The sequence below is a fragment of the Chiloscyllium plagiosum genome, unplaced genomic scaffold, assembly GCF_037043375.1.
Source record: "Chiloscyllium plagiosum isolate Xiang-an unplaced genomic scaffold, Cpla_swu_hap1 HiC_scaffold_35, whole genome shotgun sequence".
Taxonomy (NCBI): Eukaryota; Metazoa; Chordata; class Chondrichthyes; order Orectolobiformes; family Hemiscylliidae; genus Chiloscyllium; species Chiloscyllium plagiosum.
The window spans coordinates 9,601,486-9,624,254 of NW_028270173.1; the positions used below are offsets into that span (position 1 = coordinate 9,601,486).

Sequence of the window (22,769 nt, forward strand, 5' to 3'; positions counted from 1 at the left end):
CAAAGATCCTCAGGTAGCATCTTCCAAACCCAAGAATACCTCCATTTGGAAAGACAAGGGCAGCAGGTACACGCAGACACCACCATCCTGACTTGGAAACATATATCGTCATTCCTTCGCTGTCACTGGATCTAAATCCTAGAATTCCCTCCTTAAGGGAACTTACATCGGGTGGACTACAGCGGTTCAGGAAGGCAGCTCCCCCGCCCCCCCGCACCTTCTCAAGGGCAATTCAGGACAGGAGATAAGTGCTGGGCCCAGCCAACCACACCCATATCCCAGAAGTGAATAATTTAAAAAGAATAAGTAAAAGATATAATTCCTGCAAATCTACATTGTACTCCCTCCAGATCCAATCTATCCTCCCTATGGTGTGGTGCCCAAGTCTATCATTGCAACCCAAATGGCATCTAACCAGGGTTTAAGTCTAGCTGCATTCCAACCCCTCAGGATGCAGATATTAGACTTTAATCTGGGGGTAGAAGGAAGGAGGCCAGTTATTAACTCAGACCTGAAACTTTCCACTGCTCTGATTTACAACACAATGTGGCTGCTTGTGATTACCTGATTGGTCCATTGCCTGAAGGAAGTGCGTAAAAAAAAAAGAATTTTTTTTTTAAGATTCCCTACAGTATGGAACAGGCCCTTCGGCCCAACAAATCCACACTGACCCTCTGAAGAGTAATCCACCCCGAACCGTTCCCCAACCTTATATTTACCCCTGACTAACGCACCTAACGCTATGGGCAATTTCCCATGGCTAATCCACCTGACCTGCACATCTTTGGACTGTGGGAGGAAACCGGAGCACCCGGAGGAAACCCACGCAGACACGGGGAGAATGTGCAAACTCCACACAGACAGTCACCCGAGGTGGGACTCGCACCCCGGTCCCTGGCGCTGTGAGGTAGCAGTGCTAACCACTGAGCCACCATGCCACCCATCGGGAGTGATTTGTTTTACTCAGGTGGTGGTGGTGTTCCCATATATCTGCTATAATTATCCTTCTAGACTGTACAGGCCATAGCTTGGGAGAGTGGTGGGGAAGCAGCCTTGGCAAGTTTCTGCAGTGCCCCTTGTAGACGGTACACACTGCTGCTACTGAGCGTCAGTGATGGACCGAGTGAATGTTTGTGGATCTGGCACCGATTTGTCATCTGCTTTGCCCCTGGATGGTGTTGAGCTTCTTGAGTGTTGTTGGAGCTGCACCCATCCAGGGGCAAGTGGAGAGTACTCCTGACCTGTTTGCTGTTAAACACCACCAACACTGGAATGCTCCATCTGCTTTATCTGAACCATCTCCACTTGTACAGCTGACATTGTCTCACACTGGGGTCAGTGACAGTCTTTGTGCAGGTGTGATTGTTCCATACAGGCAATGCAGTCTCTGCCTGTACAAGTGAACAGTCCCAAACTGGACCTGTGAAAGTCTCAGTTTGTGCAGGGCAATGTTTTTCACTTGTATGTGGGAACATGTCTATACCTGTACAAGAGAAACACTTCCCACATCTACAGGTGAAATAGTCTCTCCATGCTCAGGTTAAACATGCCACAAGTGTATACATGAAACATTCCCTGCAGGTACAAATGAAAAATGTCCCAGTGATCCAGGAGAAACACTCACCAAGAGGAGAGCAGACTGAATCACTCTCTCCACAAGTGAATCTGTCTGTACCTGCGCACAGCTCTCTCTTCCTCATACTGGGGCACACTCTCACCGGCTCACTCATGCTCACTCACATTCTCTCTGAATTCGTGTGCCATGTTTATTCTCTGTCTCTCACTCATACTGTTCCATCTCACACCAGCACACCAGTGGGTGGCACGGTGGCACAGTGGTTAGCACTGCTGCCTCACAGCGCCAGAGACCCGGGTTCAATTCCAGCCTCAGGCGACTGACTGTGTGGAGTTTGCACATTCTCCCCGTGTCTGTGTGGGTTTCCTCCGGGTGCTCCGGTTTCCTCCCACACTCCAAAGATGTGCAGGTTAGGTGAATTGGCCATGTTAAATTGCCCGTAGTGTTAGGTAAAGGGTAAATGTAGGGGTAGGGGTCTGGGTGGGTTGTGCTTCAGTGGGGCGGTATGGACTTGTTGGTCCGAAGGGCCTGTTTCCACACTGTAAGTAATCTAATCTCTCTATCTCGTGCTATCATTCTCAGTGTCTCACTCTCTCTCCCTCTCACTTTCATTGTTGATGTCTCTTTCTCTTGCTCTGACCTCTCTGTGCCAGTAGAGGTGAACCTGTCCATGCCTGTAGTGGTGTATCCCTCTCTGTCCCTGTGCAGGTGTATCCCTCTCTGTACCTGTACAGGTTTGTCCCTCTCTGTGCGTGTAGTGGTGTATCCCTCTCTGTACCCATATGGTGTATTCCTCTCTGTACCTATAGTGCTGTATCCCTCTCTGTCCCTGTAGTGGTGTATCCCTCTCTGTATCTGTAGTGGTGTATCTCTCTCTGTACCTGTAGTGGTGTATCTCTCTCTGCATACCTGTAGTGGTGTATCCCTCTCTGTACCTGTAGTGGTGTATCCCTCTCTGTACCTGTAGTGGTGTATCTCTCTCTGCATACCTGTAGTGGTGTATCCCTCTCTGTACCTGTAGTGGTGTATCCCTCTCTGTCCCTGTAGTGGTGTATCCCTCTCTGTACCTGTAGTGGTGTATAACGCTCTGTACCTATAGTGATGTATCCCTCTCTGTACCTGTAGTGGTGTATAACGCTCTGTACCTGTAGTGGTGTATCCCTCTCTGTACCTGTAGTGGTGTATCTCTCTCTGTACCTGTAGTGGTGTATCTCTCTGCATACCTGTAGTGGTGTATTCCTCTCTGTACCTGTAGTGGTGTATCCCTCTCTGTACCTGTAGTGGTGTATCCCTCTCTGTACCTGTAGTGGTGTATCTCTCTCTGTACCAGTAGTGGTGTATCCCTCTCTGTACCTGTAGTGGTGTATCCCTCTCTGTACCTGTAGTGGTGTATCTCTCTCTGTACCTGTAGTGGTGTATCTCTCTGCATACCTGTAGTGGTGTATTCCGCTCTGTACCTGTAGTGGTGTATCTCTCTCTGTACCTGTAGTGGTGTATCCCGCTCTGTACCTGTAGTGGTGTATTCCGCTCTGTACCTATAGTGGTGTATCCCTCTCTGTACCTGTAGTGGTGTATCTCTCTCTGTACCTGTAGTGGTGTATCTCTCTCTGTACCTGTAGTGGTGTATCTCTCTGCATACCTGTAGTGGTGTATCCCTCTCTGTACCTGTAGTGGTGTATTCCGCTCTGTACCTATAGTGGTGTATCCCTCTCTGTACCTGTAGTGGTGTATCTCTCTCTGTACCTGTAGTGGTGTATCCAGCTCTGTACCTGTAGTGGTGTATTCCGCTCTGTACCTATAGTGGTGTATCCCTCTCTGTACCTGTAGTGGTGTATCTCTCTCTGTACCTGTAGTGGTGTATCCAGCTCTGTACCTGTAGTGGTGTATTCCGCTCTGTACCTATAGTGGTGTATCCCTCTCTGTACCTGTAGTGGTGTATCTCTCTCTGTACCTGTAGTGGTGTATTCCGCTCTGTACCTATAGTGGTGTATCCCTCTCTGTACCTGTAGTGGTGTATCTCTCTCTGTACCTGTAGTGGTGTATCTCTCTCTGTACCTGTAGTGGTGTATTCCGCTCTGTACCTATAGTGGTTTATCCCTCTCTGTACCTGTAGTGGTGTATTCCGCTCTGTACCTATAGTGGTGTATCTCTCTCTGTACCTGTAGTGGTGTATCTCTCTCTGTACCTGTAGTGGTGTATTCCGCTCTGTACCTATAGTGGTTTATCCCTCTCTGTACCTGTAGAGATGTATCCCTCTCTAAACCCATACAGGTGTGTCCCTCACTTAACCTATAATGGTGTATCCCTCTCTGTACCTGTACAGGTGTGTCCCTCTCTGTGCCTCTAGAGATGTATTCCTCTCTGAGCCTGTAGAAGTGTAACCCTCTGTGTACATGTACAGGTGTATCTCTCTCTGTGCCTGTAGTGATGTATCCCTCTCTGTGCCTGTACAGGTGTATCTCTCATGTGCCTGTAGTGGTGAATCCCTCTCTGAACATGTACAGATGCGATCCGTGTGCCTGTAATGGTGCATCCCTCTCTGTTCCTGCAGTGGTGTATCCCTCTCTGTACCTGTAGTGGTGTATCCCGCTCTGTACCTATAGTGGTGTATCCCTCTCTGTACCTGTAGTGGTGTATCCCTCTCTGTACCTGTAGTGGTGTATCTCTCTGCATACCTGTAGTGGTGTATTCCTCTCTGTACCTGTAGTGGTGTATCCCTCTCTGTACCTGTAGTGGTGTATCCCTCTCTGTACCTGTAGTGGCGTATCCCTCTCTGTACCTGTAGTGGTGTAGCCCTCTCTGTACCTGTAGTGGTGTATCCCTCTCTGTACCTGTAGTGGTGTATCTCTCTCTGTACCAGTAGTGGTGTATCCCTCTCTGTACCTGTAGTGGTGTATCCCTCTCTGTACCTGTAGTGGTGTATCTCTCTCTGTACCTGTAGTGGTGTATCCCTCTCTGCATACCTGTAGTGGTGTATCCCTCTCTGTACCTGTAGTGGTGTATCTCTCTCTGTACCTGTAGTGGTGTATCCCTCTCTGCATACCTGTAGTGGTGTATCCCTCTCTGTACCTGTAGTGGTGTATCTCTCTCTGTACCTGTAGTGGTGTATCCCGCTCTGTACCTGTAGTGGTGTATTCCGCTCTGTACCTATAGTGGTGTATCCCTCTCTGTACCTGTAGTGGTGTATCTCTCTCTGTACCTGTAGTGGTGTATCTCTCTCTGTACCTGTAGTGGTGTATCTCTCTGCATACCTGTAGTGGTGTATCCCTCTCTGTATCTGTAGTGGTGTATCCAGCTCTGTACCTGTAGTGGTGTATTCCGCTCTGTACCTATAGTGGTGTATCCCTCTCTGTACCTTTAGTGGTGTATCTCTCTCTGTACCTGTAGTGGTGTATCCAGCTCTGTACCTGTAGTGGTGTATTCCGCTCTGTACCTATAGTGGTGTATCCCTCTCTGTACCTGTAGTGGTGTATCTCTCTCTGTACCTGTAGTGGTGTATTCCGCTCTGTACCTATAGTGGTGTATCCCTCTCTGTACCTGTAGTGGTGTATCTCTCTCTGTACCTGTAGTGGTGTATCTCTCTCTGTACCTGTAGTGGTGTATTCCGCTCTGTACCTATAGTGGTTTATCCCTCTCTGTACCTGTAGTGGTGTATTCCGCTCTGTACCTATAGTGGTGTATCTCTCTCTGTACCTGTAGTGGTGTATCTCTCTCTGTACCTGTAGTGGTGTATTCCGCTCTGTACCTATAGTGGTTTATCCCTCTCTGTACCTGTAGAGATGTATCCCTCTCTAAACCCATACAGGTGTGTCCCTCACTTAACCTATAATGGTGTATCCCTCTCTGTACCTGTACAGGTGTGTCCCTCTCTGTGCCTCTAGAGATGTATTCCTCTCTGAGCCTGTAGAAGTGTAACCCTCTGTGTACATGTACAGGTGTATCTCTCTCTGTGCCTGTAGTGATGTATCCCTCTCTGTGCCTGTACAGGTGTATCTCTCATGTGCCTGTAGTGGTGAATCCCTCTCTGAACATGTACAGATGCGATCCGTGTGCCTGTAATGGTGCATCCCTCTCTGTTCCTGCAGTGGTGTATCCCTCTCTGTACCTGTAGTGGTGTATCCCTCTCTGTTCCTGCAATGGTGTATCCCTCTCTGTACCTGTAGTGGTGTATCCCGCTCTGTACCTGTAGTGGTGTATCCCTCTCTGTACCTGTAGTGGTGTATCCCTCTCTGTACCTGTAGTGGTGTATCTCTCTGCATACCTGTAGTGGTGTATTCCTCTCTGTACCTGTAGTGGTGTATCCCTCTCTGTACCTGTAGTGGTGTATCCCTTTCTGTACCTGTAGTGGCGTATCCCTCTCTGTACCTGTAGTGGTGTATCCCTCTCTGTACCTGTAGTGGTGTATCCCTCTCTGTACCTGTAGTGGTGTATCCCTCTCTGTACCTGTAGTGGTGTATCTCTCTCTGTACCAGTAGTGGTGTATCCCTCTCTGTACCTGTAGTGGTGTATCCCTCTCTGTACCTGTAGTGGTGTATCTCTCTCTGTACCTGTAGTGGTGTATCCCTCTCTGCATACCTGTAGTGGTGTATCCCTCTCTGTACCTGTAGTGGTGTATCTCTCTCTGTACCTGTAGTGGTGTATCCCTCTCTGCATACCTGTAGTGGTGTATCCCTCTCTGTACCTGTAGTGGTGTATCTCTCTCTGTACCTGTAGTGGTGTATCTCTCTCTGTACCTGTAGTGGTGTATCCCTCTCTGCATACCTGTAGTGGTGTATCCCTCTCTGTACCTGTAGTGGTGTATCTCTCTCTGTACCTGTAGTGGTGTATCTCTCTGCATACCTGTAGTGGTGTATTCCTCTCTGTATCTGTAGTGGTGTATCTCTCTCTGTACCTGTAGTGGTGTATCCCGCTCTGTACCTGTAGTGGTGTATTCCGCTCTGTACCTATAGTGGTTTATCCCTCTCTGTACCTATAGTGGTTTATCCCTCTCTGTACCTGTAGTGGTGTATTCCGCTCTGTACCTATAGTGGTGTATCCCTCTCTGTACCTGTAGTGGTGTATCTCTCTCTGTACCTGTAGTGGTGTATCCCTCTCTGTACCTGTAGTGGTGTATTCCGCTCTGTATCTATAGTGGTTTATCCCTCTCTGTACCTGTAGTGGTGTATTCCGCTCTGTACCTATAGTGGTGTATCTCTCTCTGTACCTGTAGTGGTGTATCTCTCTCTGTACCTGTAGTGGTGTATTCCGCTCTGTACCTATAGTGGTTTATCCCTCTCTGTACCTGTAGAGATGTATCCCTCTCTAAACCCATACAGGTGTGTCCCTCACTTAACCTATAATGGTGTATCCCTCTCTGTACCTGTACAGGTGTGTCCCTCTCTGTGCCTCTAGAGATGTATTCCTCTCTGAGCCTGTAGAAGTGTAACCCTCTGTGTACATGTACAGGTGTATCTCTCTCTGTGCCTGTCGTGATGTATCCCTCTCTGTGCCTGTACAGGTGTATCTCTCATGTGCCTGTAGTGGTGAATCCCTCTCTGAACATGTACAGATGCGATCCGTGTGCCTGTAATGGTGCATCCCTCTCTGTTCCTGCAGTGGTGTATCCCTCTCTGTACCTGTAGTGGTGTATCCCTCTCTGTTCCTGCAGTGGTGTATCCCTCTCTGTACCTGTAGTGGTGTATCCCGCTCTGTACCTATAGTGGTGTATCCCTCTCTGTACCTGTAGTGGTGTATTCCTCTCTGTACCTGTAGTGGTGTATCCCGCTCTGTACCTATAGTGGTGTATCCCTCTCTGTACCTGTAGTGGTGTATCTCTCTCTGTACCTGTAGTGGTGTATCCTTCTCTGTATCTGTCGTGGTGTATCTCTCTCTGCATACCTGTAGACGTGTGTCCCTCTCTGTACCTGTAGAGGTGTATCCCTCTCTGTACCTGTAGTGGTGTATCTCTCTGCATACCTGTAGTGGTGTATCCCTCTCTGTACCTGTAGTGGTGTATCCCTCTCTGTACCTGTAGTGGTGTATCCTTCTCTGTATCTGTAGTGGTGTATCTCTCTCTGCATACCTGTAGACGTGTGTCCCTCTCTGTACCTGTAGAGGTGTATCCCTCTCTGTACCTGTAGTGGTGTATCTCTCTGCATACCTGTAGTGGTGTATCCCTCTCTGTACCTGTAGTGGTGTATCTCTCTGCATACCTGTAGTGGTGTATCCCTCTCTGTACCTGTAGTGGTGTATCTCTCTGCATACCTGTAGTGGTGTATCCCTCTCTGTACCTGTAGTGGTGTATCCCTCTCTGTACCTGTAGTGGTGTATCTCTCTGCATACCTGTAGTGGTGTATCCCTCTCTGTATCTGTAGTAGTGTATCTCTCTGCATACCTGTAGTGGTGTATCCCTCTCTGAACATGTACAGATGCGATCCGTGTGCCTGTAATGGTGCATCCCTCTCTGTTCCTGCAGTGGTGTATCCCTCTCTGTACCTTTAGTGGTGTATCCCTCTCTGTATCTGTAGTAGTGTATCTCTCTGCATACCTGTAGTGGTGTATCCCTCTCTGAACATGTACAGATGCGATCCGTATGCCTGTAATGGTGCATCCCACTCTCTTCCTGCAGTGGTGTATACCACTCTGTGCCTGTAGATGTGTATCCCTCTCTGTACTTGTACAGGTGTATCCCTCTCTGCGTACCTGTAGAGATGTGTCCCTCTCTGTATCTGTAGAGGTGTATCTCTCTGAATACCTGTGGAGGTGTGTCCCTCTCTGTATTTGTAGGGGTGTATCCCTCTGCGTACCTGTAGAGATGTGTCCCTCTCTGTACCTGTAGAGGTGTATCCCTCTCTGTACCTGTAGTGGTGTATCCCTCTCTGTATCTGTAGAGGTGTGTCCCTCTCTGTACCTGTAGAGGTGTATCTCTCTGCGTACTTGTAGAGATGTGTCCCTCTCTGTATCTGTAGGGGTGTATCCCTCTGCGTACCTGTAGAGGTGTATCTCTCTGCGTACCTGTAGAGATGTGTCCCTCTCTGTACCTGTAGAGATGTGTCCCTCTCTGTATCTGTAGAGATGTATCTCTCTGAATACCTGTGGAGGTGTGTCCCTCTCTGTATCTGTAGGGGTGTAGCCCTCTGCGTATCTGTAGAGATGTGTCCCTCTCTGTATCTGTAGAGGTGTGTCCCTCTCTGTATCTGTAGAGAAGTATCTCTCTGCGTACCTGTAGAGGTGTGTCCCTCTCTGTACCTGTAGAGATGTGTCCCTCTCAGTATCTGTAGGGGTGTGTCCCTCTCTGTATCTGTAGAGGTGTATCTCTCTGCGTACCTGTGGAGGTGTGTCCCTCTCTGTACCTGTAGAGATGTGTCCCTTTCTGTACCTATAGAGGTGTATCCCTTTCTGTATCTGTAGAGATGTGTCCCTCTCTGTATCTGTAGAGGTGTATCTCTCTGCGTACCTGTGGAGGTGTGTCCCTCTCTGTACCTGTAGAGATGTGTCCCTTTCTGTACCTGTAGAGGTGTATCTCTCTGCGTACCTGTGGAGGTGTGTCCCTCTCTGTACCTGTAGAGGTGTGTCCCTCTCTGTATCTGTAGAGGTGTATCTCTCTACGTACCTGTGGAGGAGTGTCCCTCTCTGTACCTGTAGAGGTGTGTCCCTCTCTGTACCTGTAGAGGTGTATCTCTCTGCGTACCTGTGGAGGTGTGTCCCTCTCTGTACCTGTGGAGGTGTGTCCCTCTCTGTACCTGTAGAGGTGTGTCCCTCTCTGTACCTGTCAAGGTGGAGAATTATTTGTGCAGGTGAAGTCTCTGCCCAGGCCCAGTATTTTTATTTGATTGAAGCATGGAATGTACATCTTACTGAGGATCCTGACGTCTGGATCTGCCCGGTAATGGGGGCTGAGAAGGGACGGAGTCGGGAAATAAAATGGCATCAGTTTGCGCGTTGTTTCCCATTTGTCATTTCCTTTTATTTCATCCCAACGTTCTGCTCTTGCTCCCCTCAGCCTCTCAACGACAACGGAGGAAGAAAGAAGTGATCTGGAAAAATCTGGGCGTTCTTTCCAAAGGGATAGAGTTCAAGGGCAACAGCCTGGTCATCAAGAGCCCCGGGCAGTACTTTGTCTACAGTCAGGTGGTCTTCTACGGCAGTGAATGTCAGGGTCGGACGGTCTACCTGAGCCATGAGCTGGCCAGGCTATCAGCTTCCTACAGAACCAAGACCCCGCTGGTCAAAGCAATGAAGACCGTCTGCCACAATCTCACCCACGGGGTCCCAACAGCCCACGGCCCTACCACTGCAGGGGGTCCCTGGTACGAGACCATCTACCAGGGAGCCATCTTCGAGTTGGCGGAGGGAGATCAGATCTTCTCCAGAGTCAGCACCGACGCAGCACGTTACGTCAACACTGAGGGAGGAATGACCTACTTTGGGCTATTCGCTTTGTGAGGAGGAGAAAGGGGCTGTCTATCCCGAATTCTGCTGCCCCCTTCCCCCCGTCGATGGAGTTGACAATGATGGTGAACTGGGTCCACCTGAAAGGGGAGGGAGTCTGGACCAGCCAGGACTGGAGACCGCTGTGGCAGAGGGGGGCGGTGGGGGGTGGGGGGGGAGGTTATGGGCTGAGGGAGGGGATTAAGGGAGAGGAGGGGAAAGGGAAGGGGTTGGGGGGAGCTCCTGCAGTGGACAGCATGGTCTGATATAACTCCGTTTCTCTCGAATTTGAGACAGAAGTCAAAGTTGACACTCAAAGTGAGGTGAGGCGCCCGAGGTAGAGAAATCATTCAGATACCCTGTTCCTTGCCAATGATTCTTTCATCAAACGCTGCCTTTAGCCCAGGATCGACTGACAGATTCCTCAGCGACTGGTCTTGTTCAGCCAGTGGATTCCTGAAGGATCACTCAGCTGGAATGATTGGAGAGCAGGCAGGGCTCAGAGGAGATCTTGCTGGTGTTTAATATTACAAAGAGGATCGAGTCAATAAAGAGAAAGGCTGTTTGTGGCAGTTAAAGTGTTAAAAAGCAGCGTGGTGAGTGGTAAACAAACTGACTAGCTTCAGCTGCTTCATCAATGAGCTTCCCTCCATCACAAGGTCATACTGGCTCGAGATTGCACAGCGTTCAGCACCACTCACAACTCCTCAGATACTGAAGCAGTCCGAGCTAAAATGCACCAAGATCTGGACAATATCCAGGCTTGGGCTGGCAAGTGGCAAGTAACCTTTGTGCCACACAAATGCCAGTCTATGGCCAATAAGAGAAAATCTAACCACCGCACCTTAACATTCGATGGTGTTACCAGCACTGAATCCCCAAGTACCAATGTCCTGGGGGTTACCATTGACCAGAAACTGAACTGGACTCATTACGTAAGCACAATGGCTTCAAGAGCAGGTCAGAGGCTAGGTGGTGAGTAACTCACCTCCTGACTCCCCAAAGCCTGTCCGCCATCTACATGGCACAAGTCAGGAGTGTGATGGTGTGGGAATACTGTGGGAATACCTAAGAAGTGTATTTTGTCCTGTTGTTTATTAATGAGAAGTTTTAAGGCACAGGTACAGAGCTGTCTGTGGAAGGCCAATAAAGTCAACAGCCTATGAGACCTTCAGTGTTTTTTTTTTAAAGTTGGAACAATAGAAGCAGCCTGAATGGGTGGGGCCAAGCTCCCACAGAGCCAGGATGTTTAGTTTGAGATTGTCAGTAACAGTTGTTGGAATCTCAAAGCTAGCTTTGGAAGCTGCAGTGTATCTCTCCCAGCTGCTCCTTCTCTCAGAGTTTTCTCTTGATTTTTTTTTTCCTGCTGAACTATGTCTCACATGTGAGACAATCTGTTGTTTCTAAATTTGCCTTTGCCAAGGTTACGTTTACGGGATGTTACTATCTTGGAACAGTTACTGTCTAGCAGTTAAATAATCCATTATTCTGTTAAGTTTTCCAACAGAGTTAAGTTATTCCAGTTCCTTCTATTTTTGATGCATTTTAACTAAAGTTTATGAATAAAGTATGTTTTCCTTCAATCTGTTTGTTTGACCAATTCAATTGCATCTGGAATACAACATCTTACACTTAGCTTTGAAATAAGAAAACGTTAGGGTCTAGATTATCTTCTGAAAATATTTGGGGGGGGGGCGGGGTTTGCCCAAGTCCATAAAGATGGAGTACTCCCCACTTATCTGGAGTACTCCCCACTATCCCCGCCCCCTCACCCCGACCCCTGGGCAGGGACTTCCCATTCCAACACCCCTCACTATCCCCACCCCCTCACCCCGACCCCTGGGCAGGGACTTCCCATTCCAACACACTCCCCACTATCCCCACCCCCTCACCCCGACCCCTGGGCAGGGACTTCCCATTCCAACACCCCTCACTATCCCCACCCCCCCCTCACCACCCCGACCCCTGGGCAGGGACTTCCCATTCCAACACCCCTCACTATCCCCATCCCCTTACCGCCCTGACTCCTGGGCCAGGATTTCCCATTCCAACACCCCTCACTATCCCCACCCCCTTACCGCCCTGACCCCTGGGCCAGGATTTCCCATTGCAACACCCCCACTACCCCCAGTCCCTCTTCCTCTCCAATTCCCAGGTCATGCTTTCCCATTTATTACCTTAGGACATTGGAAATGGCGACTGTGAATTTCCAAACACACTCTAAGTGCTGAAGGGTGTGAAGGCCCCTTTGCAGAACTGTAAGACTGTGTCCTCGGAGTGTGGCTGTCTCTCCCACAGCCATATTACCATTCCCCTTTGATCAGGGATGGTGGTGGTGAGGCTCCTTATGTTGAATAGTTTAGCTCAAGTCAACTACACGTGGAGCTGGTAATAGCAGATTGGAACTTCCCTTCTTAAAGATATGTAGTTTAGGTGGGCTGGCCATGAAATATTGCCCGTTGTATCCAAAGATGTGCATGTTAGGGTGCATAGGCCATGCGAAATTGCTCAGAGTATTCAGGGACGTGCAGGTTAGGGTCGATTGGCCATGTTAAATTGCCTGTAGTGTCCAGCAATGTGTAGCTGAGTGTGGATTGGACATGTTAAATTGCCTGTAGTGTCTAGCAATGTGTAGCTGAGGGTGGGTTGGCCATGTTAAATTGCCTGTAGTGTCTAGCAATGTGTAGCTGAGGGTGGGTTGGCCATGTTAAATTGCCTGTAGTGTCCAGCAATGTGCAGCTGAGGGTAGGTTGGACATGTTAAATTGCCTGTAGTGTCCAGCAATGTGCAGCTGAGGGTGGGTTGGCTATATTAAATTGTTTGTAGTGTCCAGCAATGTGTAGCTGAGGGTGGGTTGGCCATGTTAAATTGCCTGTAGTGTCCAGCAATGTGCAGCTGAGGGTGGGTTGGACTTGTTAAATTGCTGTAGTGTCCAGCAATGTGTAGCTGAGGGTGGGTTGGCCATGTTAAATTGCCTGTAGTGTCCAGCAATGTGTAGCTGAGGGTGGGTTGGCCATGTTAAATTGCCTGTAGTGTCCAGCAATGTGTAGCTGAGGGTGGGTTGGCCATGTTAAATTGCCTGTAGTGTCCAGCAATGTGCAGCTGAGGGTGGGTTGACCATGTTAAATTGCCTGTAGTGTCCAGCAATGTGCAGGTTCGGTGGATTGGGTGTGGGAAATGCAGTCGAGAGTGTGGTGCTGGAAAAGCACAGCAGGTCAGGCAGCATCAGCAGCAAAAGCACAGCATCGGGCAGAGTCGATGTTTCGGGTATAAGCCCTTCATCAGGAATGTGGGCTGATGAAGAGCATTTGCCCGAAACATTGATTCTCCTGCTCCTCGGTTGCTGCCTGACCTGCTGTGCTTTTCCAGCACCACACTCTCGACTCTGATCTCCAGCATCTACAGTCCTCACTCTCTCCTGTGCGAAATGCAGAGTTACGGTGATAGGGTAAGATGGTCTTCGGAGGGTCGGTGTGCACTTGATGGGCCGAATGGCCTCTTTCTGCACTGCCGGGAGTCTATGATTCTGAAAGGGATGTTATTTCATCAGTGGGACCTTTTTTTTTATTTTCACAAAATACTGTCTGAAATGGTCACTTTTAGAGTGGACAGTATTTTTGCTTATTTTTACGTCTGGCTCCAGGAAACGGGCATTTTGTTAGTCCTCCGTCTGGTACACATCAGGACCCAACCACAAGAGTAAGGAACCTTAAAGGGAATCACAATTTACATGACCCAAGAGGGCAATTCTGATTGCCTGGCAGGTTGACTCTGATTGGTGGAGGTGTTGCCTTGGGAAACTCTTCTTTAAATTACATGTAATATTATCGAGCAACTTGTAAAAAGTACATTTCTAGCTTTCAATCGAATTGGACTCAAATCATCCCTCATGGGATTTGAACTCAAGGCTTTGTTGGATTGTTGGTCTCAGTTGGAAAACCATGAACTCACCAGTATTTGATAAACATGATTTGGAGATGCCGGTGTTGGACTGGGGTGGACAAAGTTAAAAATCACACAACGCCAGGTTATAGTCCAACGGGTTTAATTGGAAGCACTAGCTTTCGGAGCGCTGCTCCTTCATCAGGTAGTTGTGGAGTACACAATTGTAAGACTTTTGTGATAAATTCAGTGTTTTACAATTATGTATTCCACAATCACCTGATGAAGGAGCAGTGCTCTGAAAGCTAGTGCTTCCAATTAAACCCTGTTAGACTATAACCTGGTGTTGTGTGATTTTTTTTTTAACTTTGTATTTGATAAACTTCAACATAAGTGGCATGCTTTTTGAATTAGCTGACTGGTTACATTCCTGGGTAAAATGATGATGACTGCACTCATTAAGAAAGTCATTAGCCTTGCAGGTTAACCACCTTCTCAGAATAGCACGGAAAGAAATTGGGCATGGACTCTAAAAATATTGCACAGAGGAATTCACACCTCTCAAAGAGTGTTCCAACTCACTGTGACTCAACCATGCGTCATGTGAAAGTGACTTTTACCATTGTTCTGAACGTCCCCTGGCAGAATAGAAAGTTTATCATGCAACAACTGTTAATATTAGCACACAACTTGCAACACACTGCTCACCCATTAGGGGACGCATTGATATCGCTTTGAACTGCTGATACTGAAGCAGGATCAGATGTAACTGGAGAAACTCAGCAGGTCTGGCAGTATCTGTGTTGAAACTTTATTGCTGGAACAGCACAGCAGGTCAGGCAGCATCCAGGGAACAGGAGATTCGACGTTTCGGGCACAGGCCCTTCTTCAGGAATGAGCAGAGAGTGTTCAGCAGGAGAAGATAAAAGGTAGGGAGGAGGGACTTGGAGGAAGGGCTTTGGAAATGTGATAGGTGGAAAGAGGTCAAGGTGGGGGTGATAGGTCAGAGTAGGATGGAGGCGGAGAGGTCAAGAAGAAGACTGCAGGTCAGGAAGGCGGTGCCGGGCTGGAGGGATCCGGCTGAGACAAGGTGGGGGGAGGGGGGATGAAGAAACTGGTGAAGTCCAAGTTCATCCCCTGTGGTTGGAGGGTTCCCAGTCGGAAGATAAGACGCTCCTCCTCCGACCGTCGGGTTGTTGTGGTTTGGCGGTGGATGAGTCCAATGACCTGCATATCCTCGGTGGAGTGGGAGGGGGAGGTGAAATGCTGTGCTACAGGTTGGTTGGGTTGGTTCGTCCGGGTGGCCCAGAGGTGCTCTCTGAATCGCTCCGCAAGTAGGCGGCCTGTCTCCCCAATATAGAGGAGGCCACACCGGCTGCAGCCGGTGTGGCCTCCTCTATATTGGGGCAGCCGGTGTGGCCTCCTCTATATTGGGGCAGCCGGTGTGGCCTCCTCTATATTGGGGCAGCCGGTGTGGCCTCCTCTATATTGGGGCAGCCGGTGTGGCCTCCTCTATATTGGGGCAGCCGGTGTGGCCTCCTCTATACTGGGGCAGCCGGTGTGGCCTCCTCTATATTGGGGGAGCCGGTGTGGCCTCCTCTATATTGGGGCAGCCAGTGTGGCCTCCTCTATATTGGGGCAGCCGGTGTGGCCTCCTCTATACTGGGGCAGCCGGTGTGGCCTCCTCTATATTGGGGAGACAGGCCGCCTACTTGCGGAGCGATTCAGAGAGCACCTCTGGGCCACCCGGACGAACCAACCCAACCAACCTGTAGCACAGCATTTCAACTCCCCCTCCCACTCCACCGAGGATATGCAGGTCATTGGACTCATCCACCGCCAAACCACAACAACCCGACGGTCGGAGGAGGAGTGTCTTATCTTCCGACTGGGAACCCTCCAACCGCAGGGGATGAACTTGGACTTCGCCAGTTTCTTCATCCCCCCTCCCCCCACCTTGTCTCAGCCGGATCCCTCCAGCCCGGCACCGCCTTCCTGACCTGCAGTCTTCTTCTTGACCTCTCCGCCTCCATCCTACTCCGACCTATCACCCTCACCTTGACCTCTTTCCACGTATCACATTTCCAACGCCCCTCCTCCAAGTCCCTCCTCCCTACCTTTTATCTTCTCCTGCTGAACACTCTCTGCTCATTCCTGAAGAAGGGCCTGTGCCCGAAACGTCGAATCTCCTGTTCCCTGGATGCTGCCTGACCTGCTGTGCTGTTCCAGCAATAAAGTTTCAACTTTGATCTCCAGCATCTGCAGACCTCACTTTCTCCTGGCAGTATCTGTGCAGAGAAAGCAGAGGGGCATGGATAGGGTGAATAATCAAGGTCTTGTCCCTAGGGCAGGGGAGTCCAAAACTAGACGAGCATAGGTTTAGGGTGAGAGGGGAAAGATATAAAAGAGATCTAAGGGGTAACTTTTCCACGCAGAGGGTGGTCCGTATATGGAAGGAGCTGCCAGAGGAAGTGGTGGAGGCTGGTACAATTACAGCATTTAAAAGGCATCTGGATGGGTATATGAAGAGGAAGGATTTAGAGAGATATGGGCAAGAGCTGGGAAACGGGACGAGATTAATTCAGGATATATGTCCGGCATGGACGAGAGGGACTGAAGGGTCTGTTTCTGTGCTGTACACCTCTGTGAGTGTGTGTCCGGTGACCCTATATCAGAACCAAGTGTAGAGAGAGCAGAATGACACTGGGGCAGTGTGACTGCATGAACTTTCACGCTTCTGTCCTTTTGAATGGTCTCATCCCGAAGCTAATTCCCTCTGAAGACAATGACAAAGTCAGGTTTATCTCTGTTCACATTCGCAGCAGCTGGTATTTACCCAAACTCAGCAGAAAGAGAAAAAAAAGGCTGGAAGCAATTGACCAACTAGCTCTGTTCCCTCGAAAGGAGATGCAGCATTTGGGAGAGATGTCAATGTTTAACCGGTCTGTCCAATTTTACAGAGTTTTCTCCACTGAAGGCCTTGCGGCTGTCTGTCTGTCTGTCTGCGGTCCACACCATCATTCAGGAAGACAAGGTTTCCCCTAAGTGCAGCTGATTCAGCTGTAACCCATCCTCCTGGAGCTGCACAGCCAGCGGCCAGCCCCGCGTGGAGTTCCCTCCATGTTTTACTGAGCTGGAGTGGATAGGGTTGGAGAAACCTTCACGTGGTGTGAACACCGAGATGGACTTCCTGAGGGCACTTTGCCTGCTCACAGTCCAGCCAAGACCCTGAACGTGATGAAACTCTGCTGGTCTCTGCACATCTCCAGAGAGCAGGCAGCGAATGGTCCTCATACAAACAGGGGATAAGCAACCACCTCACATAGGATAATGTGGAGGATGTCAACTGCAATAGAGTGGGCAGTGGGTCTGCTCATTTATACAGGGTTACATTGGCACAGGGGGCTTTAACTGGAACTCTGTCACATCTCCTGAAACATCTCCTCAAACAGCTCCCTCAATCACCCTCTTGTGGTTCTGTTCGCCGAGCTGGGAATTTGTGTTGCAAACGTTTCGTCCCCTGTCTAGGTGAGATCCTCAGTGTTTGGGAGTTTCCTGTGAAGCGCTTCTGTGATGTTTCCTCCGCCATTTATAGTGAGTTGTATCTGCCGCTTCCGGTTGTCAGTTCCAGCTGTCCGCTGCAGTGGCCGATATATTGGGTCCAGGTCGATGTGCTTATTGATTGAATCTGTGGATGAGTGCCATGCCTCTAGGAATTCCCTGGCTGTTCTCTGTTTGGCTTGTCCTATAATAGTAGTGTTGTCCCAGTCGAACTCATGTTGCTTGTCATCTGCGTGTGTGGCTACTAAGGATAGCTGGTCATGTCATTTCGTGGCTAGTTGGTGTTCATGGATGCGGATCATTAGCTGTCTTCCTGTTTGTCCTATGTAGTGTTGTGTGCAGTCCTTGCATGGGATTTTGTGCACTACATTGGTTTTGCTCATGCTGGGTATCGGGTCCTTCGTCCTGGTGAGTTGTTGTCTGAGAGTGGCTGTTGGTTTGTGTGCTGTTATGAGTCCTAGTGGTCACAGTAGTCTGGCTGTCAGTTCAGCCAACACTACTATTATAGGACAAGCCAAACAGAGAACAGCCAGGGAATTCCTAGAGGCATGGCAGTCATCCACAGATTCAATCAATAAGCACATCGACCTGGACCAAATATACCGACCACTGCAACGGACAGCTGGAACTGACAACCGGAAGCGGCAGATACAAATCACTATAAATGCCGGAGGAAACATCACAGAAGCATTTCACAGGAAACTCCCCCACCCCCTCAGTCTACACACCCCCTAACACCCCCCACCCCCCTCAGTCGACACACCCCCTAACACCCCCCACACCCCTCAGTCTACACACCCCCTAACACGCCCCATCACCCTCAGTCTACACACCCCCTAACACCCCCATCCCCCTCAGTCTACACACCCCCTAACACCCCCTAACACCCCCCACCCCCCTCAGTCGACACACCCCCTAACACCCCCTAACACCCCCCACACCCCTCAGTCTACACACCCCCTAACACCCCCCACCCCCCTCAGTCTACACACCCCCAAACACGCCCCATCACCCTCAGTCTACACACCCCCTAACACCCATTCCCCTTCGAGAGGAATAGAGAGAAACTGGGATCTGGGGAACAGGAAGAAACTGGGATCCGGGAACAGGGAGAAACTGGGAGTTGGGAACAGGGAGAAACTGGGATCTGGGGAACAGGGTGAAACAGGGATCTGGGAACAGGGAGAAATTGAGATCTGGGAACAGGGAGAAACTGGGCTCTGGGAACAGAGGTAAACTGGGATCTGGGGAACAGGGAGAAACTAGGATCTGGGAACAGGGAGAAACTGGGATCTACGGAAGAGGGAGTAACTGAGATCTGGGAACAGGGAGAAACTGGGATCGGGGAACAGGGGGAAACTGGAATCTGGGAACAGGGAGAAACTGGGATCTAGGGATTAGGGAGAAACTGGGATCTGGGATCAGGAAGAAACTGGGATCTGGGAACAGGGAGAGACTGGGAGCTAGGGAACAGGGAGAAACTGGAATCTGGGAACAGGGAGAAACTGGGATCTAGGGATCAGGGAGAAATTGTGATCTCGGAACAGGGAGACACTGGGGTCTGTGGAACATGGAGAAACTGGGACCAAGGGAACAGGGAGAAACTGGGGTCTGGGAAAAGGGAGAAATTGGGATCTAGGGAACAGGGAGAAACTGGTATCTGGGGATGAGGGACAAACTGGGATCGGGGGAAAGGGAGAAACTGGGATCTGGGGATCAGGGAGAAACTGGGATCAGGGAACAGGGAGAAACAAGGATCTAGGGAACAGGGAGTAACTGGGATCTGGGAAACAGGGAGAAACTGGGATCTGGCAACAGGGAGAAACTGGGAGTTGGGGAACAGGGAAACACTGCGATCTGGGCAACTGGGTAAACTGTGATCTGGAGACAGGGAGAAACTGGGATCTTGGGATCAGGGAGAAACTAGGATCTGGGAACATGGAGAAACTGGGATATGGGGATCAGGGAGACACTGGGAGCTGGGGAACAGGGAGAAACTGGGATCTGGGGAACAGGGAGACACTGGGAGCTGGGGAACAGGGAGACACTAGGATCTGGGGAGCAGGGACATATGGGATCTGGGGAACAGGGAGAAACTGGGATCTGGGGACAGGGAAAAAACTGGGATCTTGGGAACAGGGAGAAACTGGGATCTGGGGACAGGGAGAAACTGGGATCGGGGGAACAGGGAGAAACTGGAATCTAGGGAGCAGGGAGAAACTGGTATTGAGGGAACGGGGAGAAACTGGGATCTGAGAACAGGGAGAAAGTGGGAGCCGGGAACAGGGAGAAACTGGGATCTGGGGAACATGGAGAAACTGGGATCTGGGGAACAGGGGGAAACTGGGATCTGGGGAACATGGAGAAACTGGAATCTAGGGAGCAGGGAGAAACTGGTATTGAGGGAACGGGGAGAAACTGGGATCTGAGAACAGGGAGAAAGTGGGAGCCGGGAACAGGGAGAAACTGGGATCTGGGGAACATGGAGAAACTGGGATCTGGGGAACAGGGGGAAACTGGGATCTGGGGAACATGGAGAAACTGGGATCCGGGGAACGGGGGAAACTGGGATCTGGGGACAGGGAAAAAACTGGGATCTTGGGAACAGGGAGAAACTGGGATCTGGGGAACAGGGAGAAACTGGGATCGGGGGAACAGGGAGAAACTGGAATCTAGGGAGCAGGGAGAAACTGGTATTGAGGGAACGGGGAGAAACTGGGATCTGAGAACAGGGAGAAAGTGGGAGCCGGGAACAGGGAGAAACTGGGATCTGGGGAACATGGAGAAACTGGGGTCTGGGGAACAGGGGGAAACTGGTATCTGGGGAACATGGAGAAACTGGGATCTGGGGAACGGGGGAAACTGGGATCTGGGAACAGGGAGAAATTGGGATGTGGGGAACAGGGAGAAACTGGGATCTGGGAACATGGAGAGACTGGGAGCTAGGGAACAGGGAGAAACTGGAATCTGGTAACATGTACAAACTGGATTCTAGGGATCAGGGAGAAACTAGGATCTGGGAACAGGGAAAAACTCGTATCTGGGGAACAGAGAGAAACTGGGATCTAGGGAATAGAGAGAAACTGGGATCTGGGGATCAGAAAGAAACTGGGATCTGGGAACAGGGAGAAACTGGCATCTGGAGAACAGGGAGAAACTGGGATCTGGCAACAGGGAGAAATGGGGATCTGGGAACAGGGAGAAACTGGGATCTGCGAACAGGGAGAAACTCAGATCTGGGGAACAGGGAGAAACTGGGATCTAGGGAATAGAGATAAACTGGGATCTGGGGATCTGGGAGAAACTGGGATCTGGGAACAGGGAGAAACTGGGATCTAGGGAACAGGGAGAAACTTGGATCTGGGAGCAGAGAGAAACTGGGATCTGGGATCTGGGGAACAGGCAGTAACTGAGATCTGGGAACCGGGAGAAACTGGGATCTGGGAAAACAGAGAAATTGGGATCTGGGAACAGGGAGAAACTGGGATCTGGGAACAGGGAGAAACTCGGATCTGGGGAAAAGGGAGAAAATGGGATCTAGGGAATAGGGAGAAACTGGGATCTGGGGATCAGGGAGAAACTGGGATCTGGGAATAAGGGAGAAACTGGGAGAGGAACATGTGTGTGTGCGTTTTTCTATGTAAGCATTTGTGTGTTTGTGAGTCTGTGTGTAATTCTGTGTGTGCGTTTTTCTGTGAGTCTGTGTGTGAGTGAGTCTGTGTGCGTGTGTGTTTCTGTGAGTGTGTGTGTGTGTGTGTGTGTGAGAGAGCCGTGTGTGTGTGTTTATGTCTGTGTGTGAATCTGTGTGTGAGAATGAGTCTGTGTGTTGAGTCTGCCTGTGTGTATGAGTCTGTGTCCGTGTGAGTGGGTCTGTGTGTGTATGTGTGAGTGAGTCTTTGACTCTGTGTGTGTGCAAGTGAGTCTGTGTGTATGTGTCTATGTATGTGTGTGAGTCTGTGTGTGTGAGTGAGTCTGTGTGTGTGAGAGTGTGTCTGTGTGTGTGAGTGAGTCTGTGTGTGTGTGTGTGAGTCTTTGTGTATGTGTTTGTGTGTGTGAGAGTGAGTCTGTGTGTGTGTGAGTCTGTGTGTATGTCTGTGTGTGTGAATCTGTGTGAGTGAGTCTGTGCGTGTTTGAGTGAGTCACTTTGTTTGTATGTGTGAGTGAGTCTGTGTTGTGAGAGAGTGTGTGGGGATGAATCTGTTTTTGTGTGTGAGAGTGAGTCTGTGTGTGTGTGAATCTGTGTGTGTGTGAGTGAGTCTGTCTGTCTGTGTGTGCAAGTGAGTCTGTGCGTGTGTGAGTGAGTCTGTGTGTGCGAGTGAGTCTGTGTGTGTGAGTGTGAATGAATCTGTGTGTGTGTGAGTGAGTCTGTGTGTGTGTGGGTGTGTGTGAGTGAGTCTGTGTGTGTCTGTGTGTGTGTGTGTGAGGGAGTCTGTGTGTGTGTGAGTCTGTGTGTGTGTCTGAGTCTGTGTGTGTGAGTGAGTGAGTCTGTGTGTGTGAGAGAGAGAGTGTGGGGATGAATCTGTTTTTGTGTGTGAGAGTGAGTCTGTGTGTGTGTGTGAGTCTGTGTGTGTGTGAGTGAGTCTGTCTGTCTGTGTGTGCAAGTGAGCCTGTGTGTGTGTGAGTGCGTCTGTGTGCGAGTGAGTCTGTGTGTGTGTGAGTGTGAATGAGTCTGTGTGTGTGTGAGTGTGTGTGTGTGGGTGTGTGTGAGTGAGTCTGTGGGTGTGTGAGTCTGTGTGTGTGTCTGAGTCTGTGTGTGTGAGTGAGTGAGTCTGTGTGTGTGAGAGACAGTGTGCGGGGATGAATCTGTTTTTGTGTGTGAGAGTGAGTCTGTGTGTGTGTGAATCTGTGTGTGGGTGAGTGAGTCTGTCTGTCTGTGTGTGCAAGTGAGTCTGTGTGTGTGTGAGTGAGTCTGTGTGAGTGTGTGAGTGAGTCTGTGTGTGTGTGAGTGAGTCTGTGTGCGCAAGTGAGTCTGTGTGTGTGTGAGTGTGAGTGAGTCTGTGTGTGTGTGAGTGAGTCTGTGTGTGAGTGAGTCTGTGTGTGTATGAGAGTTAGTGTGTGTGTGTGTGAGTGTGAGTGAGTCTGTGTGTGTGCGAGTGACTGTGTGTGTGTGAGAGTCTGTCTGTTTGTGTGAGTGAGTCTGTGTGCGTGTTTGAGTGAGTCTCTTTGAATGTATGTGTGTGAGTCTGTGAGTGTGTGAGTGAGTCTGTGCTTGTGTGTGTAAGAGCCTGTGTGTGTGTGATTGAGTCTATTCATGTGTGTGTGAGTCTGTGTGTGTGAGTGAGTCTGTGTGTGAGACTGAGTGAGTCTCTGTGTGTGTGCGAGTCCGTGTGTGTGAGTGAGT

At 49.9% G+C, this 22,769-nt stretch overlaps 1 protein-coding gene across 1 annotated transcript in view; it reads left to right on the forward strand.

Moving 5' to 3' along the window:
• Positions 1 to 10,128, forward strand: part of LOC122541576 (lymphotoxin-alpha-like) — a 44,840-nt gene extending 34,712 nt beyond the window's left edge. Inside the window, exon 4 of the mRNA XM_087978689.1 lies at positions 9,558 to 10,128. Within this exon, the coding sequence (XP_087834815.1) occupies positions 9,558 to 10,000 (443 nt within the window). The 3' untranslated portion in view covers positions 10,001 to 10,128. The remainder of the gene's footprint in view (positions 1 to 9,557) is intronic.
• The last annotated feature ends 12,641 nt before the right edge of the window (positions 10,129 to 22,769 follow it).